General features: G+C 35.8%; 1 protein-coding gene across 2 annotated transcripts in view; it reads left to right on the forward strand.

Annotated features, from left to right (window-relative positions):
• The window catches only part of LOC150108639 (serine/threonine-protein kinase PLK2-like), a 321,698-nt gene that overhangs the window by 82,107 nt on the left and 223,814 nt on the right, over positions 1-15,777 (forward strand). For both annotated transcript variants that reach the window (XM_090416098.1, XM_090416097.1), the window contains exon 2: positions 6,505-6,683. In XM_090416098.1, coding sequence (XP_090272224.1) covers positions 6,516-6,683 — 168 coding nt within the window. In that variant the 5' untranslated portion in view covers positions 6,505-6,515. The remainder of the gene's footprint in view (positions 1-6,504; positions 6,684-15,777) is intronic.

Raw genomic sequence — 15,777 nt, forward strand, 5'->3', positions numbered from 1 at the left:
ACTGAATTCTTTAACGGATTCATCACAATCGGAATCTTCGGCAGAACTTTCCCCGCCATTTAGTTCGACGCCATCTATTAATTGTGCCAGTTCCTCCTCATTTAAATCTGTTTCTCCATCAATTAATTCACTAATTTCGTTTTCAACCATATCGCAGAAGCCCTCCACCAAAAATGTGTGCGACGTTTATTATACGACGTAGCTCGGCATCCACTGGAGGTACGAAATTTGTTCCAGAACGGCTTCAGGCCATATTTTTTTCCAACAAGCATTCAACGTAGAGGGTTGTAATTCCTTAATGGACAGAGAAATAATTTTTACACAATTCAATATTGAAAACTCTTTCCACGCTTGAGGCAGTGTCATGTTTGGACTAGATTTCATTTTTTTTCTAAAATTAATTGAAATGTTCACCGAATTGAATGACTTAAATGTTGATATTATTCTTTGGTTGAATAAGTGAAGTAGTTATTAGGCCGCAAAAAAGTTATTTTAATATTCGGATGGCTTAAATTTGTTGGGCGACCTGGTGTGTTATCTAAAATTAGTAGAATTTCGAAGTCCATATTCTTTTTCTTTGTGTAACTTTCTACATCGGGTACAAAACACTTGAAAAACAAATTTTCAAACATGCTAGCTGTAACCCATGCCTTTTTGTTGGCCCGCCAATAAACAGGCAAGATGGACTTGTCGATCCCTTTCATCGCACGAGGATTTGCAGATAGGTTAATAAACTTTAGTTTTGTCATGTAATGACTTGATGCATTACTACAAAACAGAGTAATTCTATCTTTGGAAACTTTGAATCCAGGAGCTGATCTTTCATTTTTCGAAATATAGGTGCGTTTTGGCTTTTTTTTTTTTCCCGAATATAACCCAGATTCATCCGCATTGAACACCTGGTCTGCACTGTAACTACCTTCTTTAAATGATTTTTAAAAGTTCTGCTGGGTATTTCCGGGCAGCTTCAACATCTGCTGATTCTCCCTGGATTTTAAGATTATACAAAGAAAACCGCTTTTTGAAGTTTTCGAACCAACCCTTACTGGCAGAAAATCCATGCTTGACAGATTTCTTCCGAAAAATCTTGATCAAGTTCTTTTTAAATGTTTATAAACTTTGAGAGCTTTTTGCTTAATAAGGCGTCCGTCCAAAGGAATTTTCTTTTGAGTGCAATCCTCTATCCAAATCATTAGATTTCTCCATTTTTTCCTATTAGAATATCGCGTACACGAGCAACGCGCTTTGCACTTACCGTTGACCCAGCAATAACACTTTATATCGGATTTTATGTTCATTTTGTTTGATTGTTCGAATTGTTGATTCATTTAAATTCAGAGTCCTTGCGACAACTCCTGGTTTTTCTCCAATTTTCAAGCGATCCAAGATTTTAATTTCTTTCTTCGAGAGAAATGAATTTCCTCTTCAATATTGTTTTTTTTCCCCTCTCGTTGCAGTTTTAGTGGCCATTACAATAAAAAATAAACTTACATAAAAAAAAAAAAGAATAAACTTACATAAAAAAAAGCATTACATATGTATGTAACTCACCAGAAAATCAACTGCTCTGCTTGAGAATAACACACACTTATGATTTTAAATGCGCTTTCCTGGCAGAAAACGAAGACAATTTTTAACAATAAACACTTTATACGGTAAACCCTAGATGGCGAACCTATGGCACTTGTGCCAGAGGTGGCACGTCTGAGAATTTTGCTGTCACGTCAACGATTTACCGGTGATATCCTTTTTATACGCTTATAAATTATTCAAGTTTTTTTTTTTTTTAATTGTTACAATACGTAAAAGCTGAATTGTTTTACACAAGACAGCAGCCATAAAGACGAGCATATGACTGGTGCGGTATTAACAAAAGATCGCGCGACACAGACAAAAGCAACCGACAAGTGTCGAGTTGAAATGCTAATTCTGTTCAATCGAATTCCATAACATCTGAAACTGTCATAACAACATTCACTATTAGTTTTAACACATTCACAACAGGGTGTCATTTCTCGTTCCGATGGAACTTCTCATTACTGACTGGCTCAACTCGCACAAACGTTTCAACCCTTGGTTGAATTTTATGGCTTCTTGTTTGCGTTTGAGGTGGCAGGCGAACTCACACATTCAATTCTTGGTAGAATTTTATTTTAAGTTAGCCTTTGTGATCTGTCATAATGACATCGAGAATTTCAAATGCAATAAAACAATTATTTCATAATTGAAAAATTGGACAATACTTTTTAGTTAGATACTGTGTTTCAGTGCAACATAAGCAAAACCGTAAGTCTATACAGCGTAGTTTCTGTTAGAGGAGGACATGTGATTTATTCCATCTGTCTCTAATTGCACTATTTGTTGAGAATGACACAGACTGCAAAAGCCCTCTGTACAGTAAGGCTTTTGCAGTTTTATTGTATCACTTATTCAGTGATACAATGAAACTAAATTCGATACTTAACTACTTGCGCGATACGGGCAGAAACAAATTTAACGAAGATAAAATTTGATTTTTAAGTCCCGTGGTGAAAAATATGAAAAAATAATAAAATAAAAATAAAGGGTTACTAGAAATTGTAGACCGCATTATATCGAAACCGCGTTGAACAAGCGATACCACAAATTGTAGATCGCGTTATGTCGAAACCGCATTGTATAAGTACCGCGTTATACGAGGGTTACCTGTACTTGATTTTGAAATCTATACTTTGCTTCTCCGTTAGTAGATGGAGCCACATTGCGAATTTGAGTGTAGGTTAGTAAAGTTTTTTTTAATGACTTTGAAGTTTAAAATCTGACGGGAAAATAGGTTATTTTAAACCTAAAAGTTTGTGTAGAGGAAGTAATAAATACTTAGCTCAACTCTGAAAATTAAACTTGAAGATAGAGTAGAATTGCTATTTTTAGACTAAAACGATTTTGTCCTCATACTGAAGTATAGTTTGCCTTTATTTTAGCTTGAAGCATAGTTTGCCTTTTTATTTATCAACACCAAGAACTGAGTTTTGTTCCGGATGCATCGAAGATGCTCTTATAGAATAAGAAATCTGTGAAAGAAAGGGAGAATAAAGTATAATTTGCTCTTTTTTTTGGGGGGGGGGGAGGATAGGGAACCTTAAACTAAACAATAAGTTCAAGAAAGTTTAATTTTCAAATACATTCGGTGCGTATTCCTAATTTCTTAATAATCGAAGTTTCGGATATTTGATTTTACCTTTTGAGAGTTCAGTGAACGCCAACCAAAGCAAGAAGATCAAAATTTAATAAACGTACGACCGTAGACGAGTCCCACGATGAGGAAATAGACCTTTCGGGAGCCTGAGGGTGGAAATTTTTATTTCTTTTTACGTCTTAAATAACCTTAGTCGTCCTTCGGAGTTTTTATTGCCATCTGGTTATGGCCTTTTTCTCTCCGAAATCATATTTTCTTCCTTGACATTAAAGAAAAATGGTGTGCGTTGCACTCACATGACTGCTTCGAGACTAATTTTCCCTCCGAGGATATCACCGATCCCGTTCTTAAACACCTGAAAATAGATTTTGGTACGCGTTTGGGAAAGAACTTAAAGCAGTACAGATTATGTGGTTGGACCAAAATGGAATCGAAGTCTATACTTTTTTTTTTTTTTTTCGTGAAAAAAAGATGGTTTTCATTCTAGTCATTACGGGTCGCTGATAGTCCCCCGATGTCTGCAGAGACTAAGGGGATCCTTGGGTATATGGTGCGCATGCGTATTATCGGATTTGCGCGGTAGCACAATGAAATCATCCGAGTAGGTTCCTTGTAATGCTCTCACTATAAAGTAGATTTCGTTGTACGCGTCCTTATTCGCTCCCAGAAGGCTTCCGATAAGAGCACTTACTTAAATTGTCTTTTTGATAACCTTTGATATGGAAGTCCATTTTTATTTCATTCTTTCAGAAACAAGTTTTTACATATGTAGGTCGATTGATCGCATTTCATATCACCCGGAAAATGAAATTAGGATTATAAATACCATTTACGATAATCCTAAGAGGAGAGTTTTTTTTTTTTAAAGAAATCTTGTTTATATTGTAGCGATTTATGAACTTTTAAACGTTATTTTTTATAGCGAAATATGTAGCACCTTCTATTGGTTAGTCTGCCCGTGCGTATATATAACAACTCTTCAGTAGATGGATTTCATTTAAATTTGGTGTTCAAGATAATATTGCTTCGCAAATTAATCCAAAATGGATTCGGCTATCATTTTTTAGTAGTAAAACTACTTTAAACGGCACAAAATAATGCATACGACACTGCCTATAATATCACAGTTCTTTGTTTAATTGTTGTGATAATGACGTCACTGTACAAGAATGAGAATATGCAACTCGTGATTGTTTTGGATCATTTCTAAACTTCTGTTTCTAATTATTTATAGTTTTTTTAATTATTTTCCATTAGTTCACGCTAAAGTAAAACTGAAGTTTTATTTTTAAATGGGGGAGGGGATTCTTTTCTCCCCATATTTGTATGCACTCACATGAAATTTTAAGTTTTTTCCTGTTCACTTTACAGGATCTCTTACTTTGATTTCACCTTGGCCTGCATTTAAATGGAGGTGGCGGGGATGAAGTGACGAAACAGTAACTGCTTTTTAATTGTATCCTTTCTTCAATGACATTCTTGGAAACCTAATTTTTATCGGTTTCATTCCCATACTAGTAAATGTTCATCATAAGCAGGTAACTGTTATCATAAACATTTACGTGTTCAAGTACGATAGCCCACATTCGAAACGCTTCGAAGAAATTTAGTTCAAAATTTGTGAAATAAATTATTATTTTTTGAATTGGTAAAGATGCCTTAAGAATTATTAATATTTTAGTGTACATGAAATCAATAGAATAATTGCATATTTATTTGTTTCGAAACGTATTGACAGTTCCACTCGCAGAATATCGAAGTATCATCCCCCTTACACTTTATTTCAAAACTGGAATTTTTTTTTTTTTTTTTTTTTAATGTACCATAGTTAAGCTTCTCTTTATCATTTTTGTATTGCTTCGGAGAATAATTCATAGAACTCCAGGCTGGTTTGCAATATGCCCGGACTTGCGGTATTTCCGTTACGGACGGAAATGTGCAACATTCTTCCGATAAAGACCCACATCTGAATTCTCGACACGTTCGGAATGACGGAGAATTTTTTTAAGTACATAATTATTTAAGGAAAAGCTAAAGACACTTTTCTTTGAAAACACTGGAAATTATGTACAAATCGGGCGAGCAGTTTTGTTCTGGAGCGAAATCATGAGGCAGTTCTGTCTGTAAACCACCCATGGGCGTAAATGGGGAAAGGGACACGTTTGTGACGACCAAATAAAGCAGTTTACATGTTAATGTCAGTCCATGAAGGTCATACCTTGTTTCCCCCATCTCTTCAGGGATCCCAACACTGATTGGAAGAACACGTTAAGATGATCGAAGGATTTAGTAGATTGGCAGTACCTGGAGTCTTAAGTGAACCGTTTGCTCAGTTCGCATCATTATTATCTGACAGTTTCATAACACGAGATCGCGCGCAGGATTTAAAACACATTACACGTAACTAGTCTCTTGCGCTGCTACAAGCATTGCCATTCCTCTTAGTCGAAACCACTTTGTTCACCACCTGCGCCCTCTTCACGAGCGATTTCCTTTTCACTTTGTGTATGAAGACAAATGGAAAAAGCGTTCTGATGAATTTAATACTTGAATTACCGAAAAGTGAGCTGAATGGGCGATTTTTTTTTTCTATTTAAATACGTCAAGTTAATTGATTTTCGTTATTTATGTTTATATAGACGTCCACCGACATCAGCAGATTGTGTTCCACATTCTTAGTAGAAAGGATCTTTTTTTTTTTCTCTCGACCTTTGTACGAAATGCGAGTTACGGAAGAAAAAGGAGCATCCGCTTGTAATTCGATCAGGTACATTGTCCCGCCTTAATGAAAGTTTACGTGAAGAAAGGTGTGACACTCCAAGCGTGAATGCCCTTAGACGCGTTTGTGTTTGCATCGCGTCATTTCAGTGACGCAAACCGTGCCCATATTTTGATGCTTGTATTCTCTACAGCCTCTGAAACGTAACAATGACTCACGAGATGAGCAGCTCATGTTCGTGCATGAATGTTATTGGTTGGGTGTTTCACTCTGGTAATCTTGCATTGTTGTGAATGCTTCATGAGGTCCACATTCAGGAGGGTTCGCAATCGTTTCTTGGACAGAGCTCGCCCGCATCTACCGTAAAGTATTCATGATTAGATTACAATGAAAAATGAACTCTCGCATTAAAAAGAAAATATACTCGGTGATGTGACCTTTTTATACGGAAGAAAATACTGCTTACTTTTGAAACGTCGGCATTTTTATACCTGAACGAGGTACAGATGGATTGCCTTCCCATTATTTGAATCTTCAGATTTATACATAAAAGTGATTACTGACTTTAGAAAAATTTCAAGTTTAAAACAACCTTTTTTTTTAATTACAGCTGGTCGGAGAATGGGAGAAATAAGCCGAGTGAATACATTAAAACGGGAAGTGAAGGCCGGAGATGATGGCATCTACCTGGAGAACTGCGTTCTCAATAACAACACCATACGACTCTTCGAGTACGTGGTGGATAAAGAGACGGGAACAACCTACGTAAAAGGAAAATTCCTGGGCAAGGTAAGTAAAAAAACAAACAAAACTTTCTAATTATGAAGCTTAATTTATCCTAACGTTTTAGATTTATATTAATAAATAAAAGCCACGTGCTGATGATCAGTCAATATCGATGTGATACCCTTTGGAAGGATTGCAGATAAGGATTTCTTTATTTGAGCTTAGGTGGGTCATATCTTGCCATTGATCTGAAGTGCGTTTATCGCTTTTCAAATCCCATTGTTCTGTCCATTTAGCTGATTGTTTTCTAGAACATTATTCAATCCCATGCATGAAACACTAAAAGCTCATTGTTGTCTGAATTGAAGCATATTCTTAAACTGCCAAAGTCTGTCATTTTAATGCAGCTCACTCAGGTTTAGTACATAAACTAAACCGCTGCGTTCAACTCCAGAATTCAGGTTTAGTTTCTTGCTTTTAAAACGGGATGCAGTTTTACTTCATATTATTTGATTTAAGCAGATACTTTCCTTGCGGATCCAGAATTTCTTCTAAGCGGTGCCACTATTATGAATGATAATGCTATTGAATTTAAAAAAAAAAAAAAAAAAAGACGGCGAGTTGACTGTAATTTATCGTCGATGCTAATATTTGCTACTTTCACTTCATTTATTCATTGATTCGAAACCTCGTTTTAACGATATTCTGTAACCGCTGTCATTAGGGGGGGGGGGAATCGCCCACTTGATTCCATCTGTTCAGTTTTCTTGTTGTTGACATAGCAGCAAATCCTCGCATGTTTTCAACGACACGCTGGCTGGTCAAAGATCTGCGATGTAACATTTCTTTGGAAGGAGCTTGGTAAAGTCTTTTAAGCGGCCAGGGTTTATGTACCGTGAAAATTGTTGCCCGGGGACTTAAAATTATGATCTCGCATAAGGTGCAAACAACTTTCAAATACTCAGAAGAAAAAAACAACACAAAAAAACTGCAACCAGTCTGGGATCTGCACATAAAGATAAAATTAATCGCTGCAAAGATTCGTGTTGTTTTTGGAAGTAGCAGAAAGTGACTGTTACATCGATGTCTTATAAAACTCGCTAAGTCTTATTTTATGGAGTGAAAAATCTGTTTTATGGGAGAGAGAACATAACACGCTTTAAATCTGTATTTGGCGTAAAGAAACCATAAAGTTGCTTCACTTTGTAGATCCTTCCACAAGTACAACTCGTCGCTTACTTGAAGGTTGTTGTAAGACAACATAAGTGACTCATACATTACCATAACTACTTTGTATTGGCGAACTTGTCTTCCAGTTCAATTACAGATAATTTCTGTAACATCGGAGTGTGCTTGCCATTCTCGACCACGTAGTATGTGGTCAAACGAATGTGACGCCGCTATGTCGCATTCATTTTCTAGTGAATTAAGTGAAAATTTTATTAAGAAAATAGTATTGGACTAACTACACGAATCAAATTTTGTGGTTTGAAGTCGTCAAATTAATACTTTTAATTTTTAAAGTACCGTTGGCTATTGCGAAGTATCAGATGCAGTTTACCCCTACATTCCTTTTGAATGTTATGCGAAAGCTTTGTGCTGTGACTGAAAAAAAATTAAACAGTTTAGTCACATTTTTCTTTATTGAATCTCGCCTATGATAATTCCGATCACATAGCGCCCGCTGTACAATCGAAAAAACACAGCTACTCAATTCTGTATGCCGTTCAAGTCCATCTTTCATATCCCACTCACTCGTTGCAAATATTGCACGTTTTATCATTCAAGGCGATCTTAATGGTTTGCGTGTGAGTTTATGAATCCAATCGATTAAAAGCATTCTCAGTACTAAATGTGTAAATCAGTTTCATTTGTTAAACATAGGTTTTTTTTTTTTTCCTTCTCGTAACGGCTGAAACTCAATTACATGACGTCATAACGCATGTCTGCTTCTGTTTTGGCAATTCTCTGCTACTCTTGTGTGATCACGCACCGGTTGTAGTTCATCCCGAATACGCCTCTTTTTTGACATCCCCACTCCATCCGCCTCCTCTTCCCAAAGAATCAAACCAGATGGCATTATTACACGGCTTTTGTTCCCTTGAACTGGGGGATCCATCAATTCCCCCCTTTTTATTTTTTTAGATATTTTAGACTGTTTACTTTCCCATCCTATCGTATGAAATCGGGAATCAGAATCGTAAACCATACGAACCAAAAATTGTTCCGCTTGTTGAAAGAGATGACTCATCCTTGTCAGGTTTATCAGCGGAAGGCACATCGAAACTTTCTTTGAAAGAAAGAAAAAAAATGACCGATGTTTTCTGTTACGTTTTCGATAAGGATAAGTTATATTCGAAACGCAGTGGTGTAGAGAAATAAACACCCGAAAAATATTCTCTTGTCTTTTTTCATATTGAACGAATGATTTACAGGGATTTCGGTCTTCAGAAATATGCACTGCAGGGATCTTCACTGCACCCCTATTGAAATCGTGCACTAATTTATGGATCTACCTCCCTCGGAGCTCAGGATGTTCTTTCTGGATGATTCACGACTATCGCGCGACCAACAGACCATAACCGAACTGTAAAACACACGCGAAAACATGTGGTGTGACGCCATGAATTATAGCAAATGACGTCCGCTGACTAATGTATGAACGCCCCCATTACATGCGAATACCATCCTGGGTAGTGTTCGGTATTTGTGATGCTATTAATTAGTCATATCTGATTAACCGTTTGCTGCGATGAATTTCATTTAGTGCTTCTGTTTGACCAGTGGCGCCACCACAACAGTCCATATAATATGAAACTGCCCATGAAGAGAACACGTGTAGACCTGCGCGGAAGTCTGCATTTGTGTTCTTTGTCACCTTTTCTGATGATATCCCCCCCCCCCGGTCAACTGTTCCATCCAGATACTCTTAAAATCTCTGCTTCGAATACTAATGATAGTAGTGACTGGACTTTTGAAGCAAGCACTTTTTTCCTTCATTTCTTTTGTGTACTGAATTTCCTGCATGCATTCGTATTATATGGACCCTAGACGACGGGGGGAAAAAGCAGTCTTTAGGCTATATTTATCGACTGCAACCATACATGTAGTCATGTTTTTACATTTCAAGTCTAAGCATATGAAAACACGGCATCGAATAGTCAACTTCTCAGCTTCGTTTCATCTCTCAGATCGTACCGTGAAACATGCTGTCATCTCCCTCTAGAATTCTTTGTCACCTTAACGCGAGTCCGTGTCCCATTACCGTTAATATCCTGTCACCATCTAGTACAATCCTTTAAGTATTAATGGATATTACAGATATCTCTTTCTCGATATTTTCCGATGACATGTTCGTAAACATCCGACTGATGCCCTCGGGTGTGTGCAAGATTGCACGCATATTTAAAATTTTCTCTCTCTCCATAATGAAAACATTTATTTGCAGTTCTCTAAAACGCCGACTATGTTTTCGCAATTTGTTTTACGAATGATGACAGTGGAAAGATTAGTTTTAGCAAACTGCATTTCATAAATGCGTCAAGAGTACTGCAGTATAAGGACTGCTATTGGACAGATTGTCATTTACTTGATAAATGAAGAGTTTTTTTTTAACTTTTCGGGCAGTTTATTTTTTTACTAATGTACTGTAGTAGGCTTTTTAGTATTGATTTGGGACTTCTTCACTTTTAAGCATTGCAGTTGCATATGGAGAAAGGTTTTTTTTTTTTAATCGCCGTCTCCGTCTACGAAGTTTTTCTCTTGGAAGTTTCTACCGAGAAGTTTTCCTAAACTATTATTTTCTAATTGAAATCTCAAACTCGGTCACTATGACAAGAAGTCAGTCCTTCTATAACTTATTTCATCATTCAAAAGAAACTGATCTTATGAACAGTTTAAGATACTTCATTGAGTTTTTTTCTCCTGCTAGTATAAAATAAGCGGTATCCGATTCCTTTTTTAATACTTTCTATGTTATTTCTGTATAATTGTCCGGCGATCAGAAATTTTTTCCTATTTTGTCATTTCTTTGATCATCTGCGTCATTCAGATCTCTCTCTCTCTCTCTCTCTCTCTCTCTCTCCATCCAGGTATCTTAAGTTTCTCGGAGAAATGTTATCACACGGTCATTTGACACACATTCACGGGACCAAAATTTATGAAAATCTTGGACATCAAATTGCTACATTTTATAAACATTACTCAATGTTTTCCCTATTGATTTCATTCCTACAAATGCAAACTTACCTGAAATTTGCATATTTAAGTTTTCAACTTACAAGTGAAATTTTCCCAAAAATATAAATGCAGTTTGTAATATTTTTTCTTCGCTATTATAGAATCGATTCCTTAATATAGTGGCCCTTCACTTTGTATTGTAGCTCGCAGTCTTCATCGGATCCGGGGAACCTACATTTGCACACAATTTTTTTTCCCAGAATAATATTATTAATTTAACTTCACTTAGAAAAATTACAAATTTCTAGGGAAGAAAAGATAAAATTTATTTTCTTTTCTCCATAGAAACCAGTCTTCTCTGGAGGGCCAAAATTTATGAAACCATTTTTAAGATGAACTCCAGAATCCCCTCACACAATTAAATCGATACATTTCAATATTTAATTTCAAATAAGTTCTAAATTAAACCAACAATTTTAAACTTATTGACTGCCTATCCTACAGTTCGTGTTAATTATCAACGCTTGGGAGTTGTTTTTGCTTTTTATTTATTTATTTATTTGTAAATATTCAGTTTCCTATTCTGCAGAACATCTTGATTGTTCTTATTCTTCATAATCTTCAACTTTCCCATCTCTTGTGTCGTGACTGTTACATATCACGAGATCTTTGCTTCGAATCATACTGCAGCTGTTACTGCAATACCTAATCCAGCTCAAGTATGCTCTTTTTTTCTTCTTCTTAAAAAACCCATATAATCATACTGCATATTAATTGTTGGAAAAAAAAAAGAAATAATTCTTAGTGTTCTGCTACAGGATGACTCTGTTTGACGGGTTTCACCATAGCCAAATAGAGCATGTCTACTATATTTAAACTCAATATTAACAGTTCATAGACAGAATATGACCTGCACTCTTAAAGTTACCGAATTAGCATTTTACGCAGTCTGTTTCAATATGTAGAAAAAGTTTAAGACCTCGAATTAACTTTTTGTTTTAAATTTTCCCATACATTCCCATCTTGTATACTTGAACCCGCGTTGCTTTATTGGTCTAAATAGCAAATCCAGGTCAAAGATTCACTTTTACATGAGCTGTTTTTCATTACTCCTCCTAAGATTTTATTCGTAATTCTCATATCTGATGTACTTCATCGGAAAAAAAAAAAAACCTGAATCGTAGAAATATTTATTGCTCTTAAAGGTAAATATTTTAAATCACTCGACAGAGAACTCGTTAGTTTTAACAGATTTAGACGTAACCTAAACAATGAACATTTCTATTCACGGCTCTGATGTTTATTGTGCGAAAGCTATCGTTTTGGTTTAAGAAAGGCATCCTCTGCGCGCTTCAAAATGTTGGCCAAAAAGGCTGTTTCCAAACCATTGTCGCACAGAAAATTTAAAAGGATAAAAAATGTTGCAATTTAAAATATTGGTTAACGTCTCGGTACCACCATCTGCATCATTGTGTACGTTCTGCTCTGAACTAATATAAAATGAGTGCATATCTGCATTACGTCATTAAAATTTTAAAAATACGTTTATAAGCACTGCAAATTGAAATTTTTTTTCTTTATACTGTAATTTTGAAGGTTTTAGTTTGTTTTGGTAATCAAAACTAAAACCTTAGTTTAAGGTTTTAGTTTTGATTACCAAAAATTACCTTTCGAGGAAGTAATTTTGGAGTGCTTAACCATCTAGTTAAAGCATATCCAGAAGCTTTGACTGACCATTCATTCTAGATCTGCATGAGAGCTGACACGTCCATTGGGAGGAGGCGATTTTTGAACCTGCAAAGTGAGAAACGTTCTAACAGACATACGTTGTTAACAACCCAACTAACTGGTAACTCCCATTTATTTTACTTTCGGCATAGAATTTCCTACACTTGTTTTGGAGAGACTTTTTATAAATCGAAGCCGAAATCTCCAGTTTTAAGTGGAAATGGGTTTCTTCACTAAAATCAACCGGAGTTATATTGACCCCCACCCCCTTTCCCATGCTTTTATTCTTGCTCAATGAGGAATTATTATAGGGACATTTAGCGAAATCATGAAATCCTGACGCCTTTCCATCTCCATAGGGAGTAGGAATAATTCTTTTAGCCTGACTTCGGAAATCGGTTGGAAGATGGCTCCACCCTTCGTTATTACGAGTATTATTTATTTATTTATTTTTTTGTTAATAGACGAAAATTGACACGAGAATGTCAAGAAGCTGCTACTCTTGTTTTTAATTGTCGATTTTTCAAAGTTGCCGATTTTTTTTTTTTAAATCATTTTTCCGCTTTGAAAAAAAAAATTTTTTTTTTCCAATGTCTCAGAATCTAAAACACGACTGATACCATGTAAATGATCAGAGAGAAGTAAGGAATAGTTTCATGAAACATTGGAAGCCATACTTCGGAAACAGTATAGGGAAGACTGTTCTGTATTGTCTGGAACAAACAGACCGTTAAGTGGAACACTCATGAGTTAATTTTTGCTATCAGTAGGTGTAACCTTACTGAAAGAACCTCACTATAGCGGGATATTCTGTTTTAAATACCAAATGCTCATAGTGACAGTGTAATTATCCCTGAACGTGTGTGCGCTGATTTTACACTTGGACGCTGTTCTTAAGTCTGTTTCCATCGAATAAACAGTACTTTAAGAAAGGGAGCATAGTTCTATCATTGCTTACAATGTGACTGTTTGGAAGAACTGAGTCTGATGAAAATACTTGAGCATTACTAAGAATTGTGGCAGTATCTTTAAGCCAAATTTTTTAAAATTATACAGTGAAAAACTGAAAAAACAAACTTTAATAACCGCACTAAGCCAAGTATTTGTCGAAGTAGTTTTTCGCTAATTTAGTACAGAATTTGCCACAATAATAACAACTGTAGTTGCTGCATTGCTTTATGATCATTCTTGATGGTGAATCTTCTCGGAACACCAGATGTCGGTTTACTATTTTGTTGTATCAAGAATTGAATGGATAACTATTTTATTCTTAATCGGTGAAACATGTTTTTTTTTATATACATACACGTGATCACTCTACCGTACTTGTTTTTGGTATTGCTTTAACTACAAAAATCAGACCACGGATGGGAACTTTTCTTAAAGATCAAAGTTGTCCCAAGAAATATCTGAAGCTTCAAGATTATAAAGACATTTTAAGATTAAGGAAAACTAATATTTTCCCTCTAAGGATTGTGAATCGTTCTTTCATTTATTTATTCAAATAATGGTTATTCCGAAAAGTCTACGCTGAGGATTACAATGCTGCATGTGTCCAAAGACTGCAACCTCCCCGCCCTTGAACTAGACGCAGGGATCATAAAATGGAGCAAATTAAATATTCTGTGAAAACACTTTCAACAGCAGCGTTATCTTAACTAGAAACTGCGTCCTTTCAAAGGGATGAAGAATTATGAAAGAAATTATTACCGGATAGTATACGGTAAATGATTGCCTCAGGTCGACGGAAGAGATTTAACCAGTAAATGCGCTTGTTCTTTGTAGCATGTTAAGTGTTTGAGCTATGATACATGCGATGTTTTTCATGCAAAGTAATGAAGGTTTCTAGAATCTGAAGACTTAGCCATTAATTTAGCGAAGGAGAATTAAAAAAAAAAAAAAAAAAAAACTAGTAGTCACTAAATTTTTTCGTCCTTTGAGATTGTCCTTGGAAATTGAATGTCTTATCACAGATCTAAAGCATGAAAGTGCACATTTAACGCGGTAAACATGTACCCTCACGTACTAATCGTGCTTATTTTGCAGTGGAACCTACTTTGGAAGATTTAAACAGCTCAGCAAGCCACACTTCTGTGAGTTAAAAAAAAAAAAAAAAAAAAAAAAAAAAAGCGTTAGACGGGGTAATGACTCTGTCTTCGTAGGGGTACTCGTATAGTTTATTGGCACATAAAGTCTTCCTTCAAGGTCGGCTGACTGCACTTCCAACTGATCTTATCTCACTGCAGCGAAAACTATGCAGACAGCCAGGAAATTGTGCAGATAGCGATTGCTTAACTTTTTCTTTGTTTTTGCTCTTTAATTTAATTTTCCCGTTAGGTGGCGCTTCAGAGGTAGCGAACATATTACGTTTATAAACTCCAGAATTAAAAACTTTTTTGTTTTTACGGATGTTACTTTAATGAATAGCGATGTAGGCAAATATCTTGAGCTTTGACATGGGGAAGCAGCTGTTAATGAAAGATCCTTATGCTAATGAGTGGATTTGAAATTAAGTCGAGAGGTAGTCGCTTTTCTAAAGAAAATACCGTGGTGTTAAAGAATAATCCCTTGAAGGTAAATAATTGTCTCTAATACGGAAGAAAAATTCAAGTGAGCACGCTTTCTCAAGACTCCGTTTCCTCTTTTGCCGAAAAATCGATAAGGAAAAAGTTTCAACATGCCGAAGATTTTTTTTTCAATATATCTGACGTCATCATATTCCTGCCTTTTTGCTGCCAGAAGTGGTACTCCGATTGTATCAAGTAACTAACTGATTGGCAATTTTGTATCAGAGCTCAATTTATCGTATGCATCATGCAAGGAACACTTGTCCTTTTTTTGACTTTGCGTTGCGATTCTTAAGTGGGTTAGATTTTTTTGAACTCCCCAAGAAAGAAATATTCTATTTTCCCTAAAACACTCGCTGGGGTGTTCACTTTCCTGTTCTCTAGTGTTTTTTTTTTTTTCGGTTCATTGAATATTTGTTTATCTGCTTGACCAGTTGCGAGTTCTATTTTTATGCCGGTTGATTAATCAAATGAAAATGTCATAAAACTGATCTCACTGGCATCGAACTTATAACTGTACAAGCTAACTGTAATTTGAGAATTAACATTTAAAAAGGGGGGAGGGGAGGGGAGACTGATTATTGGTCAATGTAATAACGTTTCAGTTGAGCTCAAATATTTTCTCTGGCAAGCTCCACGGGTCATCGAAAATGTAGTTTTTATTATCCACGAGTTGGACATCC

The sequence above is a fragment of the Typopeltis vanoorti genome, chromosome 3 (genome assembly GCF_054136105.1).
Source record: "Typopeltis vanoorti isolate ZY-2024b chromosome 3, IOZ_Tvanoo_1.0, whole genome shotgun sequence".
Classification (NCBI taxonomy): Eukaryota; Metazoa; Arthropoda; class Arachnida; order Uropygi; family Thelyphonidae; genus Typopeltis; species Typopeltis vanoorti.